Source organism: Aythya marila (genome assembly GCF_965140915.1).
Source record: "Aythya marila genome assembly, chromosome: 5".
In the NCBI taxonomy this organism is placed as follows: Eukaryota; Metazoa; Chordata; class Aves; order Anseriformes; family Anatidae; genus Aythya; species Aythya marila.
In genome coordinates this window covers 5402789-5428909 of record NC_139046.1, presented here as the reverse complement: position 1 = coordinate 5428909, position 26121 = coordinate 5402789, and the positions used below count along the sequence as shown (strand labels likewise).

Below are 26121 nucleotides of genomic sequence, written 5' to 3'. Positions count from 1 at the left end.
ACGCCGCTCTGCAGCCCAGGGAAGGACTATCACGTGAAAAATGAGGGCTGTACCCAAGTCCTCTGCACTGCAAACATCCACTGACGCAGGCAGCGGGATGCTGAGAAGAAGGGCAGCCCCATCTTCTGGAAGCTGGCATGTGTTTGAAGCTCTTGTGTGTTTCTGGCATGTGATTTGAAGCAAGAAGCCTGCTCTCAGCTTGCAGACATGTCATCCCTGCCACAAGCCGCCCTGCTCGTGCAAGCAAGCTCTCAGCAAGCTCTGCATGAACTAACCGCCTGGCCCTTAAGGATTGGAAAAACAGGAAGCCCTTTCAAAGGTGTCTATGGATTTCATGTTGACGTTTGAATTTCCCTTTCATATCACTGTAACTTTTTTGCCCACATGCTGTATCCCTGCACTGCGAAGTTGTCGTTTATTTCTAGTCAGAGATTTTGTGCTTTTGAAAATAAAGCCAAAGAGAACAGAAATGTGAAATGTTCAAAAACACTTTAGTGCATTAGACAAGGATTTAGTATGAGAAGCTGAGCCTTTCCATCCCTTAGGGGAAAACATATCTTGTATACAAATAACTTAGCAAAGACAAAGCTGTTCTGCATAGTGAGAATTTTGGTACTATATAGTTTGAGGACATAATATAACGTACTCATCAGTAAAAACAGCGTTATGACACCATGATGATAACCCAGAAGAGTTGAAAGGGACTGAGGACAACATAGACTTCATGGCACAGCACTGGGAAATCAGCATCCCTGCTCAGCCAGGCCCAGCAGCAAGCAGATGGGTTGATAAAACTCAGGAGGGTTCCTGTGGGGGCCTCTCCAGCCACAGCCCTACCTGTGAAACAGGCTCTGTTTGCCACCAGCATGTGGCCATGGAGGCTGCGGGTGCAGGCAGAGTCTGTCCTGTAGACAGGGACAGCTCCTGGAGCACCAAGTGGCAGCAACAGTTTTTTAAAAATGCACCCTTGATGCTGCATCTGGAGCTGGCCACATTCTCCTACAGGAAAATTGTGCACTGGGAGGAACTGTGAAAAAAATTTCCACATGGAGTCTATGAATGTAATCCCCTAGGTGAAACTCCATCCCACTTGTAACACAACTCAGCAAATGTTAATGCCCCGTTCCTGCATTCACATTCCCATATTCCTGAGACAATGGCCTTCTTTCCCCTGGTAAATACAGAAAGTAAGCACTTCCTCAAAGGAAGTTCATTTGGATTTTTAGACAACCTCCCCCCCCCCAAAAAAAAGGAAGAGTGGGAAACAAAAACCATTTTGGTAATCTGGGAAAGTATTATCAGACACGACCTCTTCTGCTGAAGTGAAACACTTTCCCTAGGCCACTAAGAAGCTAAGGACCAAAGTGTTTCTTTAACATTATTTTAACCGTAAAGGAAGAAAATCAGATGGCCTTCCAATTCATTTTACCAGCACACATACTGAAGACTCCACACATTGAAGACTTGACTTTATTTTAAAAGAATGATTCATGCATTTAGCCTTTGGTTCATTTCTGTATTAGTTTTGGAGCCATAAATCTCACTTTGGAGGTGTAGAATGATTAATTTCTCAGCAACATTTTTGCTTTGAAGTGTCCATCAGCTGTTAATAAAACAAGCCCTGTTACATTCTCTTCAAAGTCACAAAACAAACACACGCAGATATTTTGGGCCAAGGAGGGAGCTGAAGATCTGTCTGTCAGTGAGTATTTAGCCAAAATGAAGAGGGTGTTCCTATCTTGACACCTTGGAGAAGAGTGGTGTGTTTGTTCAGCCAAAACCTCTGTGCACAGAGGCAACGGGAGAGTTGGGACCGGGTCTCCAGAGCTCCTGATTTAGAGGGTGGAGTCTAGGGAATGAATATTACATTTTGTTAGAAAACTACTAGTGTTTCTACAGCACAGATTTAATAAAGATAATTTATGTCTGACTGAAAGTTAAATACCTCACAACCCTGCACTTGGTGTTTAGTGGAATATACTGCATAGTCTGTATCCAACCTACAGCTGAATTAACAATGAGTCTACAAAGACTCATGCCTCTGAGACATGGAGAAACATGAGGCAATCAGAGCAGCAAATTCTGGGCTGGTGTAGCTTGGCAGCCACCCTGTGAAGCCAGCAGAGGTGTACCAGCTTAGGCTAGCCAGGAATTAGATTGAGGTGTTTGGGGGTTAGCTTTTTTATAGAGGGATTTGCAGACATGTCCCTACACCTGAGCAATCCCCACTTGCTCTGTCACCTCCATGGGTCTGCCAACTGCCAGCACAAGTGAGAGCCCTTCCCTAGCCTTTGCGTTCAGCAAACCCTGAATTCCCTGTTTAAGTGTACCAGATTTACACTGGCACGAACAATGACGACAGAGGGCAGGCAAGCTCAACGAGCTGCTAAGCAGCACAGCTTAGGTTTCAGCTTTCTGCCTTTGCATCTCTGGAGCCTTCCAGTCAAAGCTTGGCTCATATGCGGGGCAGGCTGATTTTCACTAGCTAAATGCTAACAGCACAGGGTGCCCAAAAGGCCTTTTGTCTCACCTGGTGTCTCAGCATGGACATGAGACCAACTAAACACACAGCTCTCTCATTTGTGGTAGTGGGAACATGGAACTGAGCAGTGCCAGCAGAAGCAACTGTGAATGGCAGCAGATTCTGAGCCCCACTGCCAAAAGTAACTTAAGTGCCTGTGAGAAGTGACTGTACGACGTCCACGCACCCACCCTGCTTTTTAGATTTGCCCTTTAGATCCTCTCCTTGGCCTCAACACGTCCTTACAATCAGGCACCACTGAACATCTCTGGTATCACTCAGCAGAGAGCAGCCCTCTGTATCAGCTGCTGCAATTATTGAGACACATCAGAGCAATAGCAACTTGCACCGTGTGCTGCAGGACCAGCTCAAACCTGTAGCTGGGGAGGCAGTAGAGATGACAGGGACATTATTTATTAGGGACAGAGCCAAAAAAAACATCCTCCAGGCCCTAGTGTTTAGTTTGTTCCACTGCTAAGGAGAAGACACCACTAATGACAGGATGAGCAACTCCACAAAATACATACTGTGGAGCTAAAGGCCCTCATTACAGAGAAAGCCAAATCCCCCGTTGCAGAGCAGGGCCTGAATACACATTACCTGTGCTGCTGCAGGTCCAGCATTCTTTCCCCAGGGAGTCTCCAGGATGCTTCAGCCTCCTGCCTGTCTGCCAGGGAGGACACAGTTTAATTCCTCCCCTGCCTTTACAGAGCTCTGAGACAGGCGAGGAAGCACAGCGTGCAAGGAAGAGGCCATCAGAAGTGTGCAACAGCTTCTCATGGCCATAAATCTCAGAAATTACAAACATCTATTATTGGTTTATTTTGACAATAACTTGGATGTGACTTTTCCTCTTATAGTCTCTGCCTAGATTCGTCTCAAAAAGGTGCCTCCTCCCATCTGTTTCCTCTGTTTTGGAGTGTGATTTTAAGGGGATTTATGGGTAACACCCATTCTCTCTCCTCAGATTTGTGCTCAGGGGCTGGGAGAGCAGCTGAACCCCACAGCTTTAACCTGAAAGCAGGCAGGGTGGTGCAATAGGGTAACCGAGCTGTGGCATACTGCCCACGGGTTCGCTGCCAGCACCACTACCAAGGACGTGTCCTGTCATATCTGTAAGACTCATCTGTATGGCTGCAGTCAACTCACAGCTGCCAGCATCTGGGCTATATCCTGCCCCAGGTTCATTCTGCCAACAATTCGGAAGGCTGCGGTGGGGCGGCAGGGTGGAAATCAAAAGGGACTTCAGACATTCAAGTCCCCTTCGTGCCAGGGTTGTCTCTGTCTTCCTCTGCTCCCGTGGCCAGCTTGTTGAAGCCTCAACCTGCATAAACAATATTGAAATAATATTGTAGTAATTTCAGTAATGCATATTAATATATAAAAATGCTATTGTAACGATGTTATTGCATAATAATATCTAAACAATGCAGAGTCATAACACTTGCACAGCAGCTTCCATTAATTATTACATGAAACACACATGATTCCAGGAAGCATGGTGTTTGGAAATAGCAAATTTTCCACCATTCCCTACCAGTGTTTTGTGTACATGTCGTTTTAATCTGCTTGGCAAACACAGGCTGTGATTGATGTGGCTAGGAGAGATCTATGTGACTTTATCCGTTCAATTGCTCACCCTGTTTTTAGATCTGTGTTTTCTGTGATCTGCCTTGAGGTGGCCAAACACCTCTTGCAGCTTTTAACTCTTAACTCGGAGCAGGCGATGCGTGTGAATAGGTACTACAGGGATCACAGCATTTTCTGGAGAAAGGCCTAGCTGTGGCAAAAATAAACCCACTCACCATTCCCTAGCATGAGACTTTCCCACTATCTCTGACACCCACCAAAACCTATTCTCCCATCCAGACAGCAAGGGTAGAAATCAAGATGAGGAGAGTGCATGGAAAAGGAGCTTCCTAAGTTCTACCATCAGTGAAGTTCCTACTAAGGGCTTTACGAAATGACTCTACAAAACCTGCTCCCTATCATGTGTCTAGCTCTCACCCAGAGTTTACCAAACTCACTGGGAAAGCTTCAGTGTCATCAGCCATTGGTTTCAATAGCATCCTGCAGAAATATGAGGACACATTCTCCTCTGGGGTGATGGTTTGGCCAGATCTTAATCCTGTGGGGATGGCTAGTGCCCACAGGCTGCAGATGCTGTGGACAGCTCAGTCTATCACAGTGAGGAGCATTTCCATATCCTGCTTTGCACAGAGAGAGCTTTGAGCCGCAGTGGCTACACTCAGGCCAGGATTCATCTCTGCCACTTAGCCAAATTCTGGAGGCATTGATCTGGTTCAAGCTTGTCCTCGGGACCTGCCATTCATGCCTCCAGGGGCACTGACTAAGGGATGACCCAAAGTCCCTGGTATTGCATGTGTATGCTCTACTCCTTCCCTGTGCTGGGACAGTCAGGTCTTTCTCGCCACAAGCGTGTTTCACTCTGCCCTGCCCTTTCCATGGATTAATGGATTAACCCCTAATCTTTGCAGTGACCCAACTTGTAGCCTGATTAATGGCTCTACTTGCTTTCTTGCATTTTGCATCAGCAACACAAGAGAAGCGATAACCACACAAAAGAAACAGCTGCTGGAGAGAAGGAAAGAAACTCAAGACAGTTGTTTATAGGCAATTAATGTCTTTTGTCCCACAGTAGGTGTGATTTAGGGTAGCACATATTCAAGCATTTGGAAATGGCTGTTTCTCCCTCCTCTCCACTATCAGTGGGCTCATGTTTTTTAACAAGGCCAGGGACAAAGAACAGGCCACGGAAGACTGATGCTTTGAGAGGGGCATGAGCATCTTTAGCCACTCACTTGTTAGACTGCTTCAGGACCACAGAGGAATACACAAATCTCTGGCTCCAGCTAGAGGCTAGTTCACTGCAAGGCTTCTAACCTGAAAGCAGCATATGGCACGGTACTGAAGTGCATGAAAACACATATAATGAAGAAAAAAGGAACGACAAGGGCAGAGACCACAGAGACTTTCACATGCTGTCTGTCCCAGACAGCAGGATTTTCCTCCTTGTCTATCAAGCAACAAGATGGGCTGCTGTTCCCTTCCCTCCATCAATGTTATCAAGTCAATGAACCTTGTAATGTATTAACCCTACTTGACATTGTGAAACAAGATGTGTGTTTGACCGAACTATTGTCCCGTCAGTTAAGTGCAAGTTCTGGTTGCTCAGTTAAAGGTAAAAGCCCTTTACCTAAATTTGTAGGTAAAGCCCTACAAATGCAGGGCCAGTCTTCCCAGCTGGGCAGGAAAGGAATCAGGTGGGACGTGGTTCCTGGGCTACACTTCTGGTATTGCTCAGGCCTCTCTGCGTGGGGTGAGCTGGGTGCCCTAGCAGAGACCAGCATCGTTAGGGCAGGGCTGATGGTCAGCCACTTCAGCCCTGTTTCTGCCCTCTGGTGGGCAAGAGAGCGTTACGAGACAAGGGAGATCCAGATGGCAGACCCAGAGGAAGAACAAGTTGTCCACGCCAACGCTGAGAGATGAGTCAGCTCCTTGAGCGCTATGAAAATTATTTGAAATTTTTGGAGGGCTGGGATCTCGGGAGTGCACCTCGCCCCAGTCAGTGTGATGCAAGCACCCTGTCACAAGCACAGGTGGCTAAGGCCAGCAAAGTAGGAAAGACGTGAAAACGTCCCCTACCTACCAGGGGAAACTGTTGTTTTCCTTTATACCATCAACATTCGACTCCCAAAATACACAGATAAGTTTATACCAACTCTGAAAGCCAGCAGGAGCTGACTGGGATCGTCCCTCTTACAACTGGATCACAGGCAGGGTTTGCGGCAGAGTTTTTGGGATCTGATGCCATGTGGCTAGATTTCCTTGACACCCTCTGCACATTATGTGTCTGGCCATTCTCATCCATAAGCTAATTCATCAACTGGAGAGCCACGGGATGATCAGCAAGATTCACTCACCCTTTCATAGTCCCATATGGCCACTGCGAAAGTCTAATGGTGAGTGGACTATCGTGGCCTGAATAAAGTCATGCCACTGCTGAGTGCTGCAGTGCCAGACATGCTAGAACTCCAGGACGAACTGGAATCAAAGGCAGCCAAGTGGTACGCTGCAGTTGATATACCTAATTGATATAGCTAATTGATATAGCTAATGCATTTTTCTCCATCCCTTTGGCAGCAGAGTGCAGGCCACAGTTTGCTCTTACTTCGAGGGGTGTCTAATACACCGGAAATCGACTGCCCCAGGGGTGGAAAGAAAGCCCTACCATACCTAGACTACATGATGTGGACACCCTTTGATTTGCATACCATGGAAGAATTACCTGTGTTCTGCAGTGTATGACTGCAAAGAGGAAGGACCCTGGGCTTTTAGAGCACTGGGACTTTTACAGCATTCTTGATATGATAGTTACAGAAGAACTTGCAAATGTTTGCCCATATAGTGCAGAGTGTGGAAAAAGCTCAGAACCAACAGAGAGAGGAAGACTGCCACAGACATAGCATGGGGGAGTTGAGAGAGAAGAAGCTTATTGGATCAGCTCCTCAGCATAATGCTCCCCAATGCTGTGGCAGCCAAGCTGTCAGCATCTCATGCCTGCCTGTCCTGACCAAGAGTGATACAGACACTCACACACAAAGCAGTTGTTTAAGCAAGCAATATATTAGGATTTTTGGAGAGGCCGAGCTCCCGGAGTGAATGGACAATGTGCAAGAGCTAGATGGTCACTGTCCAGCTGGTAACAAAGCCTCTGCTTCAAGCAGCTGCATGGGGTGTGCCTCCCGCAAGGGTGGTTTTGCTGTGGAGAGAACACGGAGGAGCAATTCCCACTGCCAACTGAGCAGCATCTTCTCCATGTCCAGCATGCTCAGCTCTGCAGCACGTGGCAAGCAGTTGTGGTTGTAGCCACCGTAGTCATCAGTGGTTACTACGCTTGGTAGATTGTCCATACGGGGATCTTGCCACACTTGGCAGTGGGTTGCTGCACGGAGTTTTCCCGTCTTTTTCTGTGTCCTGCGTTCTCCCCTCTTCTTTCTGTGGTGGGAGGTCATTGCCAGCTGTCAGCAGAGTGCCCCGGAGAGCTCTGCATGAAGGCCTCTCTCAATTCCCAAAGTTCAGCATTTTCATGAGCTGCTCTTGCAGCTCACAGAAATCAGTGTGCGCCTGGGTGTATTGATCCGGGTCCTTTGCTACGTCCTGGAAGAGGTTGGGTGGTCTGGATGTTTGGAAATCCGGAGGCAAGATGAACTCCTCAGGCATTTGCTCGTTTCCTAACCAGAAGTGGTTCAGGCGCTTCTTCCTCAGGCGCGAGCGCAGGTACTCCACGATGTCATCCATCCTCTGCAGAAACTCCCTCCTGTGCCATCTTTCCAGAGGGATGGTGTTCAGCAGATGCATGACGACTGTCTTCATCATATAGCTGGTAAAATAACTGCCCAGCGCGATACGGGCACAGAGCTGCATGCATCCGAGGTGGAAACTGTCCTGCTGGGCATTCGCGGCTATGTTCCGGAAGAACTTCATCTCTGCCACTGCGCAGCTCTGTGGCCATACTGTGTCCGGGGTAACAGGAGCCTCAGAGTAATCGCTGCTCAGAAAAATGTCCGTATCACCTTGTTGTACCCCAAACATCATCTCAACGAACAGGGTTGATCCGGTGTCATCAATCAAACGAAGCATGCAAGAGCGTCTGGTTTTCAGTACTTTAACCAGCCATGAAGATGAATGAGGCACAGATTTCCAGGATAATTTTGCCAGCTGCTGGAACCAGGAGGAGACTTTACGCACATCCAAGTAGGAGCGAGTGCACATAGTTTGTAGGAGGCTGGGTTCCTGATTTCTTCTCAGGTCCTCCACAGTGTTGTGGAGGAAGCACAGCATATTCCCAAACTCCTGCTCCCTCCAGCACGTGCACTCCAGCTTCACGCGAATACGAGACACCTTTGATGGCAGATTCCATTTGGTGTTCTGCTCCACGTGGAAGGAGTGCCCACGAGGAGCTGTCATGGGAATAAGGCAGCGGTAGACCGTATCACCCTCACGAGGACTCCAGCCTTCAAAAGCACTGCCCACTCCAATGGGTGTCTGCAGCACTGGAGAGAAAGTGTCCTTAAAGACCCAGTCACAGGCACGGCAAAAGCCGCGCACCATTTCCTCCACAAGCCGGCAGTAGTTGGTCAGGATTTCCTGCTGCCCCTGGATGTGCTCTGCAATAACAGTGGCTGCATTCGGTTCATCATTGAGCGCTGGTTCTTCCAAGTCCTCGTCGCTTCTGTCATCAAACACCTCGAACTTTTTACGAAGCCAAAACAACAGCCAAATTAAGAGGAGAACCCCAAGACCGACCCAGAACTGCCAAGTCTGCATCGCAGATAAGAGCAGGGCTCCCATATGCGTCGAGGTCTGCTGCTTCTCTAGCGCCTCAGTTTCCAACAGCAGCTGCGCCATGCGTTGTTGCATCTCCTCCGCATACTGCCGCATGCGCTCATTCATAGCTTCATCCAATTCATCCCCGACTTCCACTGGGCTCTCGACTAAGCCCAAGAACGCCAGGAAATTGAAAGTTGCCGAAACCATGGTCTGAAAGAGAGAGAAGCACGTCAGTGGGGCTGGGTGGGAGCTGGATGGCGGCTGAGGGAGCTGCGGCAGGAGCCACAGGCCCCTGGGGTCAGGTAGGAGAGGGGGCGAGGGAGCTGGGAGGCAGCAGGGACTGTGGGCAGTGCCAGTGGGGACAGCCGCAAGCCCTGCCCTGGCCCAACCCAGTCTTCCCCTTCCGCTGCACTCACCAATGGCTCAGGCCAAAGTGAAGCAGCGCTGCCCGCGGCTGCCTTTAAAGCCTCCCCCCCATTGTGACACGTCCTCTGTGATGTCACCTGCACCCACACCGCATCACAGGACCCCCGCTCCGCCCTCGGTGCCCACCGCATGTCCCACTGCCAACTGAGCAGCATCTTCTCCATGTCCAGCATGCTCAGCTTTGGGGATTGTGGCCAGCAGGGTATCTGTCAGGCATCTTTGTAGCTGCCACAATCGTCGCTGGCTGTGGTGTTGGAAATCCCTCCTGTGCATGCTTGTCAAAGGGATGGTGGTCAAGAAGTGCGTGACAGCTGTCTTTAAGGCATAGGTGGCAAAGTTGGTGCCTAACATGCTGGAGGTAAAGATGGCCTCTGTCCTCTGTCTGCTCAGAATTGCCTTGCCGCACCCCAAATATTATCTCAACAGAGAAGTTTCTCCTGGCAGCATTTGTCAGCTGGAACTTGCACGTGCGGGTGGAAGGCAGCACTTCTACATTGTAAACCTGCGACTGAGGCATAAGCACCCAGGCTGTTTTCACAAAGTTCTGGAACCACCTTGCAGTCTTCTCCGCATCTAGGTAGGAGTCGGTGCAGAGGGTGTCTAGGAGGCTCGGCTCCTGCTTTTTCAGCTCCTCCTCAGAATGGTGGAGGAAGCACAGCATGTCCCCAAAGTCCTGCTCCCTCTCGCACGTGCACTCCAGCTCCACACGGATAGAGGACTTCCTCGCCAGCAGATCCTCTTCATTGCCCAGCTCCAGGTGGAAGGAGTGCCCACGGGGGGCCGTCATGGGCACAAGTAGGCAGTAGACAGGATCCTTCATATGGGGATTCCAACCTTCAAAGGCACTGCCCACTCCGATGGCTCGCTGCAGATTCAGGAAGAAACTTCTTAGGACGGCTGAGTCAAAGATATGCAGGAGGTCTCCCACAATCTCCTCCACCAGTGCGCATCTGACGGTCGGATCCGGGAATGGCCAGTAGACGTGCTCAGCTATAAATCTGGGCACATCTCTTGCATCTCTGTGGAGTGGTGGTACTCTTGCTTCCTCCTCTTCTTCACTGCTGGAGCTCTCGTCATCACTGTCATGTTTCCGGTTATTTTTAAAGAGCAGGCACACTTTCCAAAAGAGCAGGAGAGCAACAACAACACAGGCCCAGAACTGCCAGTACTGCATGGCAGATAAGAGCAGGGGTCCCACGTGAGGCCATCTCTGAACCTTCTCCGCCTCCTCAATTTCCAACAGGAGCTGCATCATATACTCTTGCAGCTCCTCTGCACACTGCAGCATACATTGTCACGTGGCTGCACCTAATTCATCACTGACATTCTCCAACTTGTAGATTAAACCCAACACCATCAGGGTGAAAAAAATTGCCAAAATTTCAGTCTGAAAGAGGTGAGAGAGAAGCGGGTCAGTGGGGCTGGGTGGGAGCGGGCTGGCAGCTGAGGGAGCTGCGGCAGGAGCCTCAGGCCCCTGGGGTCAGGTAGGTGAGGGGGTGATGGAGCTGGGAGGCAGCAGGGACTGTGGGCAGTGCCAGCAGCGACAGCCACGAGCCCTGCCCTGAGCGGCTGGGCCCTGGCTGCAGGCTTAGCAAGGCCTCGGGGGGCAGCTTTTGTGCCCCAGCCCTGTGCTGCCCAGCCTTCCCCCTGCTGCTGCACTCGCCTCACGGATGGCTCAGGCCAGACTGCAGCATGGCCCCGAGGGGAGCAGGGACATTCCTGACAGGCACCAAGGGCCCTGAGGTGGACAGGGATGTTCCTGACAGGCCCCAGCGACCATGATGTGAGGAGGGACATTCCTGACAGACCCCAGAGGCCGTAATAGCTCTGAGGGGAGCAGCAGTGTACCTGATAGGAGGCACGGCTGCTTTTCTGGGGGTTGTGAGGGCCCAGGTAATATTCCAGCACATGGCAAAATGTGGTGTGCCTTTTTGCAGCAAAACAAGCATTTGTTAAAAAAAAAAAAAAATATGGGCTATGGATGGCAAAATGCTGGTATAGAAGATGTAGGGAGAGCATCTGATTTCAGATTTCACTTATGATTCCCAATATAGAACCATAGAATCATAGAATATCCCGAGTTGGAAGGGACCCATAAGGATCATCAAGTCCAACTCCTGGCACCACTCAGGTCTGTCCAGAAGTTTAGACCATGTGCCTAAGTGCACAGTCCAATCGTTTTTTAATTTCAGACAGGCTTGGTGCAGTGACCATGTCCCTGGGGAGCCTGGTCCAGTGTGGAACCACCCTCTCGGTGAAGAACCTCTTCCTGATGTCCAGCCTAAACTTCCTCTGCCTCAGCTTGACACCATCCCGCGGGTCCTATCACTGGTGTTTACAGAGAATAGATCACCTGCCTATTCACTCCCCCTAGTGAGGAAGTTGTAGACGGTGATGAGGTCTCCCCTCAGCCTCCTCTTCTCCAGGCTGAACAGGCCCAGTGCCCTCAGCCGCTCCTCATACATCTTCCCCTCTAGGCCCTTCACCATCTTTGTTGCCCTCCTCTGGACACTCTCTAACAGTTTAATGTCCTTCTTGTACTGTGGTGCCCAGAACTGTACACAGTGCTCGAGGTGAGGCCGCACCAGCGCAGGGCAGAGCGGGACAGTCACCTCCCTCGACTGACTAGCGATGCCGTGCTTGCTGCACCCCAGGGTATGGTTGGCCCTCCTGGCTGCCAGGGCACACTGCTGGCTCATATTCAACTTGCTGTCAACCACAACCCCCAGAGCCCTCTCTGCGGGGCTGCTCTCCAGCATCTCATCGCTCAGTCTGTACGTATAGCCAGGGTTGCCCCGTCCCAGGTGCAGGACCCAGCACATCACAGATCCTAGAGTACATCAGAGAATCACATTATTTAAGAGGTTGGAAGGGACCTCGAAAGATCATTGGGTCCAATCCCCCTGCCAAAGCAGGTTCCTTAGAGCAGGCTGCCCACGTAGGCTTCCAGACGAGCCTTGAGTATCTCCAGAAAAGGAGACCCCACAACCTCCCTGGGCAGCCTGGCCCAGTGCTCTGTCACCCTCACCCAGAAGTTCTTTCGCATGTTGGGGCGGAACTTCCTGTGCTCTATCTTGTGACCACTACCCCTTCTCCTGTCCCCGCCAATCACTGAAAAGAGGTTGGCCAAATCCCTCTGCCTCCCACACCTCAGGTATTTACACACATTGATGAGATCCCCTCTCAGTCTTCTTTTCTCCAGGCTGAACAGACCCAGGGCTCTCAGCTTCTCCTCACGGGGAAGACGCTGCAGGCCCTGTATCATCTTTGTGGCCCTCCACTGGACTCTTTCCAGGAGCTCCCTGTCTTTTTTGTAGCGGGGAGCCCAGATGCTGTGGGCATGATGCGGACACTGTTTGATTTGCATGTCATGGAAGAACTGCCTGTGTTCTGCAGTGTATGACTGCAAAGAGGAAGGACCCTGGGCTTTTAGAGCAGTGGGACATTTACAGCTCTCTTGGTATGACAGTTACAGAAGACCTCTCAAGTGTTTGCCCATATTGTGTAGGGTGTGGAAAAGGCTCAGAACCAGCAGAGAGAGGAAGATTGCCACAGCCATTGATTTGCGGAAATCAGACTCTATAACCTCGGAGTAGTTATAAAGCAGGTACGTTTATTTGGCATTGCGCACACACGCCAGGCACAAGGGGGATAACTCCACCTAGCTTGCGCACCAAGGGTTACTGGCAGTGTGCTTGTATTAGTGGGATAAATACATAGTCATTTCATTTCCCATGGTTCTCTTGCATATCTGTCAGGTCTCCGAAGAGTCATTAACGCAGGTTCCCGCCCCTATACGCATGCATACTGGAGTCCTTGGATGGTCGTCCGGCATACTCTGGTGGTCTCTTGATGAAGGCCAGAAGTCTTCCTCACTGCTAAACTCCTGACCTTTCCTGTCTTTAACAGACTTCAGCAGCCAAGCCAGTTTTTGCTGGTTCCATTATCTATGCATACAGTCTTTTATGCCCTTGTCTTTGGGTTGTTAATTGTGGTAGCTAAGACCTACAGAATCACCATTCTTTATCTTGTTCCCTGTCTCAAGTCCCCCCTTTTCTTTATCCTAAGGCAAATTCTTTTGCTTACAGCACTCACTGATTCAAAGTTTTCATAAAATTCTTACCACTTTCTACATGGTGCTTGATTTGGTTACACTTTCAGGTTTCATAATCATCTAGTCCTTTTATACAGCACCAAATGCACACTGTACTAATAAACAGGTTAAGAATACTAGTAAAAGTGAGATCAATATTCCTATAAACAATTGCTTAAGCCAAGAAAAGTTGGGTAACCAAGAGATCATTTTGTTTCATAGTTCTTGAAAACCCCATGAGGTGTCATCTTGAACTACCTTATATAAGATCTCAGTCTTTTCCAAACTTTTTTTTTAACCTTTTTTATTTTTTTTTTTGAGATCAGTCTCAATTTGTCCTGCCTCATTTACATACATACAGCAATACAGCAACTAATATTTCTTAAAGTGCATCCTCCCTCTTGGGAGACTAATAAAAGGTCTAGTGCCTAAAACGTTCTTATTGGTGTTATAAATGAAGTTTCAACTGAATCTGAATTTAGTAATATTTATAAAAGACAAGTAAACGGCACTGGGTGTACGGGGAGTCTGTGCACTACCAACACACACATATGAACATCGAACATTCTAAATATACAGAACATTGCTTTTACATACTAAACCCGAGTACACCCATACATATGTACAATCAGAAAAGGCAACAAACAATCCTTTAAGTCTATTACTATCGATGTCCATGACTGGGGGAGCACAGCTGGCCTGGTTGAAGTGCTCCCGTATCTTCCATGACTTATAACAGTCTCCATTTTCCATTCCTTTTCTTGATTACAAGCACCGGAGAATTCCAGGGCTAGTCGTGGGAACAATATTGAAACATGGGATTAGAAATCAGAGAGCGATTGATTAAGAATGAATATGTAGGCAACACATTGCTTAATACGTGCTACATTTGCGATGTGCCTGTGCTGCACTTAGGCCTCCAGATAACAGGAGCCCCTGGGACCCCAAGAACCAAATCAAACCAACGTTATGGTTCGGACTGTGAGCAAGGGCTCAGAGAGCATGTACAAGGAGATGAGGTGAAAAGTTCAACCCTGATGATGACATCTTACTTCATCCTCACGACCCTCAGCACCCAGCACCAGAAGACACCACGCAAGCACAGAGGGGAGGAGTTTATGGAAATGACTTGTTGGAGCTAATTTTAACACTAAGCGGGGACGGGTTATGAATATGTATAGGCATACTGGGAAACCTCTTGCATATGTAAATCTTTACTGCATATAACCAAAGCGAGTTGCCATGTTAGGGGCGCACAACTTTGTGGGACTACCCCCCGTGCTGCCCAGTGCTGAATAAACATACCTACTTTATGATCTTACTGATTGTGGAGTCAGTTTCCGCAAATCAATATGTTGTGCTTTAAGTTGTTAAGCAACTCGGCCTTCAGGTCTCATGCATCCCAGTCTTCCCGGATTGAAGGGAAACAGATCCGGCTCCCTTTCAAGGCCAATAGGGCCTGGATCAAAAGGCACGTCCAGGTCACCAGAGGGTGTAACAGCAAAGTCATGGCAGTAGCGGTGGGGGAGCCGATGGTGTAGCAGAAGGATCTGTGGACGAGCCCGCAGCTCCCTCGCTGTCTGGCAAACCACACGTTTCTGACTGTGGCCCTACATGGCTCTTTATGGCCTCAGAGATTGCTCGCCAGGTGCCGAGCAATCCCACCGCAACCTGGTGGTTTTTAGTAGCAGTCCCACACCTTGACCTCAGTTTGGTCCCATGTTTCAGGATCATAAAGTGTCTGATTGTTAATAAAGGGAATAAGCTGTAAGGTTACCAGGAGAGTCTTTGTTTCTAAGGATGTATGATTCCCCATAATGCGCAGCTGCTTACCAGCGAGGGGCAGTTGTGTGCTCGGCTCCACTTCTCTCAGCTCGAGCTTCTTCCCAGCTGCGGTGCGCCCATTTCCAGTGACTTCCTGTACGAGCTTCTTTGGGTGGTTTGCTGAGTTTGGCCGAACCTATCTTCATGAGGCGATCAATGTGCCTGTTCCCGTCTTGGTCCCTGTTCTGCTAGCCTGTCCCTATTCATTCCTTTTTTCTACTTCTTTATTGATGAAATAACTTCATTGTGTTGCCTTCTTCATCCTGAGGACAGGCTCCCCTCTTACACCCTTCACCCCACAGCAGTCGTTTTCAAAACAACTTTTCACTGGTCAAACAACTTTGCCCGGCAACAGCAAACACCCAGCAACTTCCATGCCTTAATGGCTGGAGAACAAGAAACCCGAGAGGGCAAGGCGTCTCCTGAATCACCCTTCTTTGTTCCCTCTAAACTCTTTACATTCCTGATGGCCTCATCGTTAAGAGTCTGATGTAATCATCAACCACGTGGCTTGCTGACCCCCATGGCCACACTCCCACATCTCCCCCTTCTTTATTAATATCAACCATCTCCTCGACACAAATTATTACTCCATATATCACATTGATTTGTTCTAGTTGCTTGCCCAAAACTATATGTTGTTGTTGTTGCAAAGATTGGTTTCCTACTTGGGTTAGATCTTCTCCTTTGTATGGCATTTGGTAAGGACTGCCATAGAATATCTCTAAGGGTCTTAGTTTTACCAATACATATTGGTTTCTTGACAGATTTTAGCAATCTGTTGTTTTATCAAATGATTCATTTGCTTCCACTTGCCTGTGGCCCATACGGAGTGTGTTGTTGCCAGTCAATCCCCAGCACTTCGCTGACTTGTTGGGTCAGTTCTGAACTGAAGGGTGGTCCCCTGTCAGATGACATTACTGGGGGTACACCAAATCTCGGAATAATGTAGTTCAACAATACTTTGGACACTTCTCTGGCTTTGTTAGTTCTACATTGGAATGCTCCTGGCCATCTGGAAAAGGTGTCTGTTAGTACCAATAGGCATCTAAACCCCCCTTGTCTTGGGAGTTCTAAGAAACCAATTTGCCACTCTTTCCCAGGAATATTTCCCTTCCCTATTGTTCCCATTTGGGGGTTGATTCCTGTCTGTGGATTCTTTTTAAGACATATGACACCTTGTTTCAATACTTGTCTGACAAATGAGGTCTAATCCATTTTCTACTTAAAAACTGTTATAATATTTCAGCTCCCCAGCATGCTTTACTATGTTCTGCAATAACCATCTAATACCATATGGTATCACAACTCTCCCATTATTTATTTGTGTTAAACCTGTAGGTAACATTTTCCATTTACATCTTCAATTAATTGCTTATAGATCTTAGAGTATTCTACTTCATTTTCTAAGGCTTTTGTTAATGCCTCAGAAAATGTGTTAGTTAATGCCTTTGATACCGGGAGAGAAGAAGCTTATTGGATCAGCTCCTCAGCTAAATGCGCCCTGATGCTGTGGCAGCCAAGCTGTCAGCATCTCGTGCCCGCCTGTCCTGACCAAGAGTGACACAGACACTCACACACAAAGCACTGTTCAAATAAGCAATGTATTGGTATTTTTGCAGAGGTCAAAGCTTCGGTGGTGAATGGACGCTTCCCGAGAGGCTGGGTGGTCACTGTCCAGCTGGTAACAAAGCCTCTGCTTTCAGCCTCCCGCAAGGGTGGTTTTGCTGTGGAGAGAACACGGAGGAGCAATTCCCACTGCCAACTGAGCAGCATCTTCTCCATGTCCAGCATGCTCAGCTCCGAGGCATGTGGCAAGCAGGATGTCCGTCAGGCATCTTCATAGCCGCCACGATCATTGCTGGCTTTGGGGCTGGGAATCCCTCCTGTGCATGCTTCCCGAGGGGATGGTGGTCAGGAGGTGCGTGACAGCTGTCTTCAAGGCATGGGTGGCAAAGTTGGCGCCTAACAGGATACAGACACAGAGCTGCAGATGTCCGACGTGGAAGGTGTTGTGCCGAGCATGCCTACGTGTGTCCTGAACAGCTCTGTGGCCATGTTGTGCTGGGGATGGAGGTGTCCTTTCTTATCTGGCTGCTCAGGAAGATATCTGAATCCTCTTGCTGCACCCCAAATACTATTTCAATTGTGAGTCTTCTCCTGGCAGCACCTGTCAGCTGGAACTTGCACGTGCGGGTGGAAGGCAGCACTTCTACATTGTAAACCTGCGACTGAGGCATAAGCACCCAGGCTGTTTTCACAAAGTTCTGGAACCACCTTGCAGTCTTCTCCGCATCTAGGTAGGAGTCGGTGCAGAGGGTGTCTAGGAGGCTCGGCTCCTGCTTTTTCAGCTCCTCCTCAGAATGGTGGAGGAAGCACAGCATGTCCTCAGAGTCCTGCTCCCTCTCGCACGTGCACTCCAGCTCCACACGGATAGAGGACTTCCTCGCCAGCAGATCCTCTTCATTGCCCAGCTCCAGGTGGAAGGAGTGCCCACGGGGGGCCGTCATGGGCACAAGTAGGCGGTAGACAGGATCCTTCATATGGGGATTCCAACCTTCAAAGGCACTGCCCACTCCGATGGCTCGCTGCAGATTCGGGAAGAAACTACTTAGGACGACTGAGTCAAAGATATGCAGGAGGTCTCCCACAATCTCCTCCACCAGTGCGCATCTGACGGTCGGATCCGGGAATGGCCAGTAGACGTGCTCAGCTATAAATCTGGGCACATCTCTTGCATCTCTGTGGAGTGGTGGTACTCTTGCTTCCTCCTCTTCTTCACTGCTGGAGCTCTCGTCATCACTGTCATGTTTCCGGGTATTTTTAAAGAGCAGGCACACTTTCCAAAAGAGCAGGAGAGCAACAACAACACAGGCCCAGAACTGCCAGTACTGTGTGGCAGATAAGAGCAGGGCTCCCATATGCGTCGAGGTCTGCTGCTTCTCTATCTGCTCAATTTCCAACAGGATCTGCGCCATGCGTTGTTGCATCTCCTCCGCATACTGCCGCATGCGCTCATTCGTAGCTTCATCCAATTCATCCCCGACTTTCTTTGGGATCTCGACTAAGCCCAAGAACGCCAGGAAATAGAAAGCTGCCGAAACCATGGTCTGAAAGAGAGAGAAGCACGTCAGTGGGGCTGGGTGGGAGCTGGATGGCGGCTGAGGGAGCTGCGGCAGGAGCCACAGGCCCCTGGGGTCAGGTAGGAGAGGGGGCGAGGGAGCTGGGAGGCAGCAGGGACTGTGGGCAGTGCCAGCGGGGACAGCCACGAGCCCTGCCCTGGCCCAACCCAGTCTTCCCCCTGCTGCTGCACTCACCAATGGCTCAGGCCAAAGTGAAGCAGCGCTGCCCGCGGCTGCCTTTAAAGCCTCCCCCCCATTGTGACACGTCCTCTGTGATGTCACCTGCGCCCACACCGCATCACAGGACCCCCGCCCCGCCCTCGGTGCCCACCGCATGTCCCACTGCCAACTGAGCAGCATCTTCTCCATGTCCAGCATGCTCAGCTCCGAGGCATGTGGCAAGCAGGATGTCCGTCAGGCATCTTCATAGCTGCCACAATCATTGCTGGCTTTGGGGCTGGGAATCCCTCCTGTGCATGCTTCCCAAGGGGGTGGTGGTCAGGAGGTGCATGACAGCTGTCTTCAAGGCATGGGTGGCAAAGTTGGCGCCTAACAGGATACAGACACAGAGCTGCAGATGTCCGACGTGGAAGGTGTTGTGCCGAGCATGCCTATGTGTGTCCTGAAGAACTGCATGTCTGGCACAGCGCAGCTCTGTGGCCACCTCGTGCTGCTGCTAACAACGCGCTCTGCCTACTCAAAGCTCATGAACGTGTCTGAGTTGTCTTGCTGTACCCCAAGCATCATCTCGATGGAGCGTGAGCTTGCAGAAATGGGTGGAGGGCAGCACCGTTAGCTGGAGTTAGGATGACTGAGATGTTCCCTGGAGAAGAGGAGGCTCAGGGGCGACCTTATTGCTCTCTACAGGTACCTTAGAGGAGGCTGTAGAGAGGTGGGGGTTGGTCTGTTCTCCCACGTGCCTGGTGACAGGACGAGGGGGAACGGGCTAAAGTTGCACCAGGGGAGTTTTAGCTTGGATGTTAGGAAGAACTTCTTTTCCGAAAGGGTTGTTAGGCATTGGAACAGGCTGCCCAGGGAAGTGGTGGAGTCACCATCCCTGGAGGTCTTTAAAAGACGTTTAGATGTAGAGCTTAGGGATATGGTTTAGTGGGGACTGTTAGTATTAGGTCAGAGGTTGGACTCGATGATCTTGAGGTCTCTTCCAACCTAGAAATTCTGTGATTCTGTGATTCTGTGATTCTGTAGCCACCCAGGCTTATGTCACCCAGCTTCTGTCGCCGAGCTCTGCTCCTGGTCCCTCTCCTCAATTTCCAACAGGAGCTGCATCATGCACTCTTGCAGCTTCTCTGCACACTGCAGCATACATTGTCACGTGGCTGCACCTAATTCATCACTGACATTCTCCAGCTTGTAGATTAAACCCAACACAATCAGGGTGAAAAAAATTGCCAAAATTACAGTCTGAAAGAGGTGAGAGAGAAGCGGGTCAGTGGGGCTGGGTGGGAGCAGGCTGGCAGCTGAGGGAGCTGCGGCAGGAGTATTGTGGTTCTGCTCAAGTGGGCAGCCGAGCTCCACTACAGCCTCCCTCTCCTCAAAGAGGAATGGGGAGAAAATACATGAAAAGAGCTCAAAGGTTGAGATAAGGATGAGAAAATCACTCAGTAATTATTGTAACGGGCAAACAGACTCGGCATAAGGAGACAGGAAGATTTATTGCCTATTACTAACAAGCTAGAGAAGTGAGAAACAAAGGAAAAAAAAACAAAAGCACCTTCCTCTCCATCCACCCTCTTCCACTTCCTCCCCCCCCCGAGCAGCGCAGGGCAATGAGGGAATGGGGGTTATGGTCAGTCTACAGCGCTTCTTCTCTGCCGCTCCTTCTCGGTCACTCTCGTCCCCTGTGCTGTGGGGTCCCACCCACGGGATGCAGTCCTTGATGAACTGATCCGGCGTGGGCTTCCCACAGGCAGCAGCCCTTCCAGAGCTGCTCCAGATATGGGTCCGTACCACGGGGTCCATCCCTCAGGAGCAAACTCCTCCAACCTGTCTCCCCCACGGGCAGCAGCTCCTGCCCCATCACCTGCTCCTGTGTGGGCTCCTCTCCATGGGCTACAGGTCCGGCCCAGAATCTGCTCCAGCAGGGGTCTTCCACAGCCTCCGTCGGTGCAGGTCCACCTGCTCCACCATGGTCTCCTCCACGGGCTGCAGCGAAGAACCCTGCTCCACCGTGGCACTCCATGGGCTGCAGGGGGACATCCTGCTTCACCATGGGCCTCACCACAGGCCGCAGGGGACTTCTGCTCCAGCGCCTGCAGCACCTCTCCCCCTCCTTCTGCACTGACCTTGGTGCCTGCAAGGCTGTTCCTCACTCCTCTCACTCTCCCAGCTGCTGTGTAGCACAGCGTTTTTTTCCCTGTCTTAAATATGCTCTCACAGATGCACAAAACAACATCGCTTATTGGCTCGGCTCAGGTCAGCAGTGGGGCCCTTACCAAACATGGGGCAGCTTCTAGATCCTTCTCCCAGAAGCCACCCCTATGGCCCCCTGCTACCAAAACCTTGCCACGTAAACCCACTACGAGGAGCCTCAGGCCCCTGGGGTCAGGTAGGTGAGGGGGTGATGGAGCTGGGAGGCAGCAGGGACTGTGGCCAGGACTGGTGGTGACAGCCACGAGCCCTGCCCTGAGCGGCTGGGCCCTGGCTGCAGGCTTAGCAAGGCCTCGGGGGGCAGCTTTTGTGCCCCAGCCCTGTGCTGCCCAGCCTTCCCCCTGCTGCTGCACTCGCCTCACGGATGGCTCAGGCCAGACTGCAGCATGGCCCCGAGGGGAGCAGGGACATTCCTGACAGGCACCAAGGGCCCTGAGGTGGACAGGGATGTTCCTGACAGGCACCAACTCTCTGAGGTGATCTGCTCTGGGGCAGACACGTTCTGCAGTGGACTGGGGGATCGGGACAGGCAAGGCTTTTTTTTTGGCATCGAGGCAACTTGGGGCAGGTGATGGAGCCACCAGGGCCCTGCCGCCCTCTCAAGGGAGGTTGAGGAGGCGAAGGCGGAGCCAGCAGTGCCCCGTCTACCCTGAGGTTCAGAGGCAGCTCCTAGGGAGTTCAAGCGAGGAGGACGTGCAAGCATGGCAGGGCATGGCAGTTGGCACAGGCAGGATGAGCAGGGAAGGGCCCCTGCCCATAAGAACAGATCCTCTAAGGGCTGTCTTTCCCTAGCTTGGCCGCAGTGGTCTACACCAGGCAGAGAGCTCTCGCTAGGCAGTCTGTACACACCCAGACTGAGTGCCCGCTCCAAAATGCAGCAGCTCAGGTCTCCGGGTGCAGGGAGTGCCTGAGCCTGTTGCTACCACCTGTGGGGGGCAGAGAGACTGTGTGCGTGAGGTGCAAGCAGGTAGACGACCTGGTCCGCCTCGTGGCAGAACTCAAGGAGGAGGTCAAGAGGTTGAGGGATATCAGGGAGTGTGAGCGGGAGATAGACTGGTGGAGCAACTCCCTGCCAGGACTGAAGGAGAGGTACCGGGGTGGGACACCGCAAATGGGGATGGACCCCCTGCCCTGTTGCTGCCGGGCAGAGGCAGAGGACCTGGGAGTTGAGGAGGAATGGAAACAGGTCCCTGCTCGACATCGCAGGTAATGCCCCCCCTACCGGCCCCACCTTACCAGGTGCCATTACATTAACAGGTTTGAGGCCCATGAGCTTGAGAGACTGGTGGGTGAGGTTGAGGTAAAAAGTCTACCCAGGAGGATGCCTAGGACGCCTCAGGACTGCCTCCACCAAGAAAGAAGGGCAATCGTTGTTGGTTGATTCCCTTCTCAGGGGAACAGAGGGCCCTATTTGTTGGCCTGACCCTGCCCATAGGGAAGTCTGCTGCCTCACTGGGGCCAGGGTCAGGGACATTGCCAGAAAGCTTCCCAACGTGGTTCGCCCCTCTCTTTTGATAGTCGAGGCTGGCAGTGATAATATTAAAGAGAGAAGCCTGAAGGCTATCAAACGGGACTTTAGGGGACTGGGACAGGTAGTGGATGGAGCGGGAGTACAGGTGGTGTTTTCATCCTTCCCTATGGTGGCACGGAGGGGTACAGAGAGGGCACGGAAAGCCCACCTGATAAACACATGGCTCAGAGGCTGGTGCCAACACAGAAATTTTAATTTTTTTTTAATAAAAAATTGATGGCTGCAGACCGATCCCGATTATCTCTAAGGGGAAAACAGATCCTAGCCCGGAGCTGGCAGGGCTCATTGAGAGGGCTTTAAACTAGGTTAGAATGGGGACGGGGCTGAAGCAAGGCTTGTTAGAGCCAGGGGAAACAATGTCAAGGCTGGGAGAGAAGGCAATGGCCCAACTCAAGTGCATCTACACTAATGCATGCAGCATGGGTAACAAACGAGGAGCTGGAACCATCGTGCAGCAGGCAGGCTGTGACTTAGTTGCCATCACGGAAGGATGGTGGGACCACTCTCATGGCTGGAGTGCCGCAATGTCTGGCTATAGGCTTTTCAGAAGGGACAGGCAGCACAGAAGGGGTGGTGGTGTGGCTCTCTATATCAGAGAGTGTTTTGGTGATGTGGAACTTGAGGCTGAGAATGATAAGGTTGAGTCCCTATGGATTAGGATCGGCGGGAAGGCCAGCAGGGCAAGCATCCTGATGGGGTTCTGTTATAGACCGCCAAACCAGGATGAGGAGACTGATGAGGAGTTCTACAGGCAGCTGATAAAAGTTGCGAAATCATCAGCGCTTGTTCTCGTGGGGGACTTCAACTTCCCAGACATATCCTGAAAACACAACACAGCCCAGAGGAAGCAGTCTAGCAGGTTTCTGGAGAGCGTGGAAGATAGCTTCCTGACACAGCTGGTTAGTGAGCCTACCAGGGGAGGTGCCCCACTAGACCTGCTGTTCCTCTTCATTGCCCAGCTCCAGGTGGAAGGAGTGCCTACAGGGGGCTGTCATGGGCACAAGTAGGCGGTAGACAGGATCATTCCCATGGGGATTCCTGACAGGCACCAACAACCATGATGTGAAGAGGGACGTTCCTGACAGGCATAAAGGGCCCTGAGGGGGACTGGGACATTCCTGACAGGCTCCAGAGGCCCACGTAGGCGTCCAGATGGGCCTTGAGTACTCCAGAGAAGGAGACCCCACAACCTCCCTGGGCAGCCTGGCCCAGTGCTCTGTCACCCTCACCCAGAAGTTCTTTCGCATGTTGGGGCGGAACTTCCTGTGCTCTATCTTGTGACCACTACCCCTTCTCCTGTCCCCGCCAATCACTGAAAAGAGGTTGGCCAAATCCCTCTGCCTCCCACACCTCAGGTATTTACACACATTGATGAGATCCCCTCTCAGTCTTCTTTTCTCCAGGCTGAACAGACCCAGGGCTCTCAGCTTCTCCTCACGGGGAAGACGCTGCAGGCCCTGTATCATCTTTGTGGCCCTCCACTGGACTCTTTCCAGGAGCTCCCTGTCTTTTTTGTAGCGGGGAGCCCAGATGCTGTGGGCATGATGCGGACACTGTTTGATTTGCGTGTCATGGAAGAACTGCCTGTGTTCTGCAGTGTATGACTGCAAAGAGGAAGGACCCTGGGCTTTTAGAGCACTGGGACATTTACAGCTCTCTTGGTATGACAGTTACAGAAGACCTCTCAAGTGTTTGCCCATATTGTGTAGGGTGTGGAAAAGGCTCAGAACCAGCAGAGAGAGGAAGATTGCCACAGCCATTGATTTGCGGAAATCAGACTCTGTAACCTCGGAGTAGTTATAAAGCAGGTACGTTTATTTGGCATTGCGCACACACGCCAGGCACAAGGGGGATAACTCCACCTAGCTTGCGCACCAAGGGTTACTGGCAGTGTGCTTGTGTTAGTGGGATAAATACATAGTCATTTCATTTCCCATGGTTCTCTTGCATATTTGTCAGGTCTCCGAAGAGTCATTAACGCAGGTTCCCGCCCCTATACGCATGCATACTGGAGTCCTTGGATGGTCGTCCGGCATACTCTGGTGGTCTCTTGATGAAGGCCAGAAGTCTTCCTCACTGCTAAACTTCTGACCTTTCCTGTCTTTAACAGACTTCAGCAGCCAAGCCAGTTTTTGCTGGTTCCATTATCTATGCATACAGTCTTTTATGCCCTTGTCTTTGGGTTGTTAATTGTGGTAGCTAAGACCTACAGAATCACCATTCTTTATCTTGTTCCCTGTCTCAAGTCCCCCCTTTTCTTTATCCTAAGGCAAATTCTTTTGCTTACAGCACTCACTGATTCAAAGTTTTCATAAAATTCTTACCACTTTCTACATGGTGCTTGATTCGGTTACACTTTCAGGTTTTATAATCATCTAGTCCTTTTATACAGCACCAAATGCACACTGTACTAATAAACAGGTTAAGAATACTAGTAAAAGTGAGATCAATATTCCTATAAACAATTGCTTAAGCCAAGAAAAGTTGGGTAACCAAGAGATCATTTTGTTTCATAGTTCTTGAAAACCCCATGAGGTGTCATCTTGAACTACCTTATATAAGATCTCTGTCTTTTCCAAACTTTTTTTTTTTTTTTATTTTTTTTTTTGAGATCAGTCTCAATTTGTCCTGCCTCATTTACATACGTACAGCAATACAGCAACTAATATTTCTTAAAGTGCATCCTCCCTCTTGGGAGACTAATAAAAGGTCTAGTAACAGGAATAATAATAAATTATTTGCTATTACACCCTGATAAAAGGGTGTAACAGCAAAGGCCTGCGATGGCAGTAGTGGTGGGGGAGCCGATGGTGTAGCAGAAGGATCTTGCCCTAGAGAGAGCAAGGCGTCTCCTGAATCACCCTTCTTTGTTCCCTCTAAACTCTTTACATTCCTGATGGCCTCATCGTTAAGAGTCTGATGTAATCATCAACCACGTGGCTTGCTGACCCCCATGGCCACACTCCCACATCTCCCCCTTCTTTATTAATATCAACCATCTCCTCGACACAAATTATTACTCCATATATCACATTGATTTGTTCTAGTTGCTTGCCCAAAACTATATGTTGTTGTTGTTGCAAAGATTGGTTTCCTACTTGGGTTAGATCTTCTCCTTTGTATGGCATTTGGTAAGGACTGCCATAGAATATCTCTAAGGGTCTTAGTTTTACCAATACATATTGGTTTCTTGACAGATTTTAGCAATCTGTTGTTTTATCAAATGATTCATTTGCTTCCACTTGCCTGTGGCCCATACGGAGTGTGTTGTTGCCAGTCAATCCCCAGCACTTCGCTGACTTGTTGGGTCAGTTCTGAACTGAAGGGTGGTCCCCTGTCAGATGACATTACTGGGGGTACACCAAATCTCGGAATAATGTAGTTCAACAATACTTTGGACACTTCTCTGGCTTTGTTAGTTCTACATTGGAATGCTCCTGGCCATCTGGAAAAGGTGTCTGTTAGTACCAATAGGCATCTAAACCCCCCTTGTCTTGGGAGTTCTAAGAAACCAATTTGCCACTCTTTCCCAGGAATATTTCCCTTCCCTATTGTTCCCATTTGGGGGTTGATTCCTGTCTGTGGATTCTTTTTAAGACATATGACACCTTGTTTCAATACTTGTCTGACAAATGAGGTCTAATCCATTTTCTACTTAAAAACTGTTATAATATTTCAGCTCCCCAGCATGCTTTACTATGTTCTGCAATAACCATCTAATACCATATGGTATCACAACTCTCCCATTATTTATTTGTGTTAAACCTGTAGGTAACATTTTCCATTTACATCTTCAATTAATTGCTTATAGATCTTAGAGTATTCTACTTCATTTTCTAAGGCTTTTGTTAATGCCTCAGAA

General features: G+C 50.0%; 1 protein-coding gene across 1 annotated transcript; it reads right to left on the bottom strand.

Annotated features, from left to right (window-relative positions):
• Positions 1-17245: 17245 nt before the first annotated feature.
• On the bottom strand, positions 17246-18325 carry LOC309879237 (inositol 1,4,5-trisphosphate receptor-interacting protein-like 1; the record flags this gene model as incomplete). Its single annotated transcript, XM_082762774.1, has 1 exon — positions 17246-18325. One exon carries the CDS (start codon positions 18323-18325, stop codon positions 17246-17248), a length of 1080 nt encoding a protein of 359 aa, XP_082618900.1.
• Between the last annotated feature and the right edge of the window lie 7796 nt (positions 18326-26121).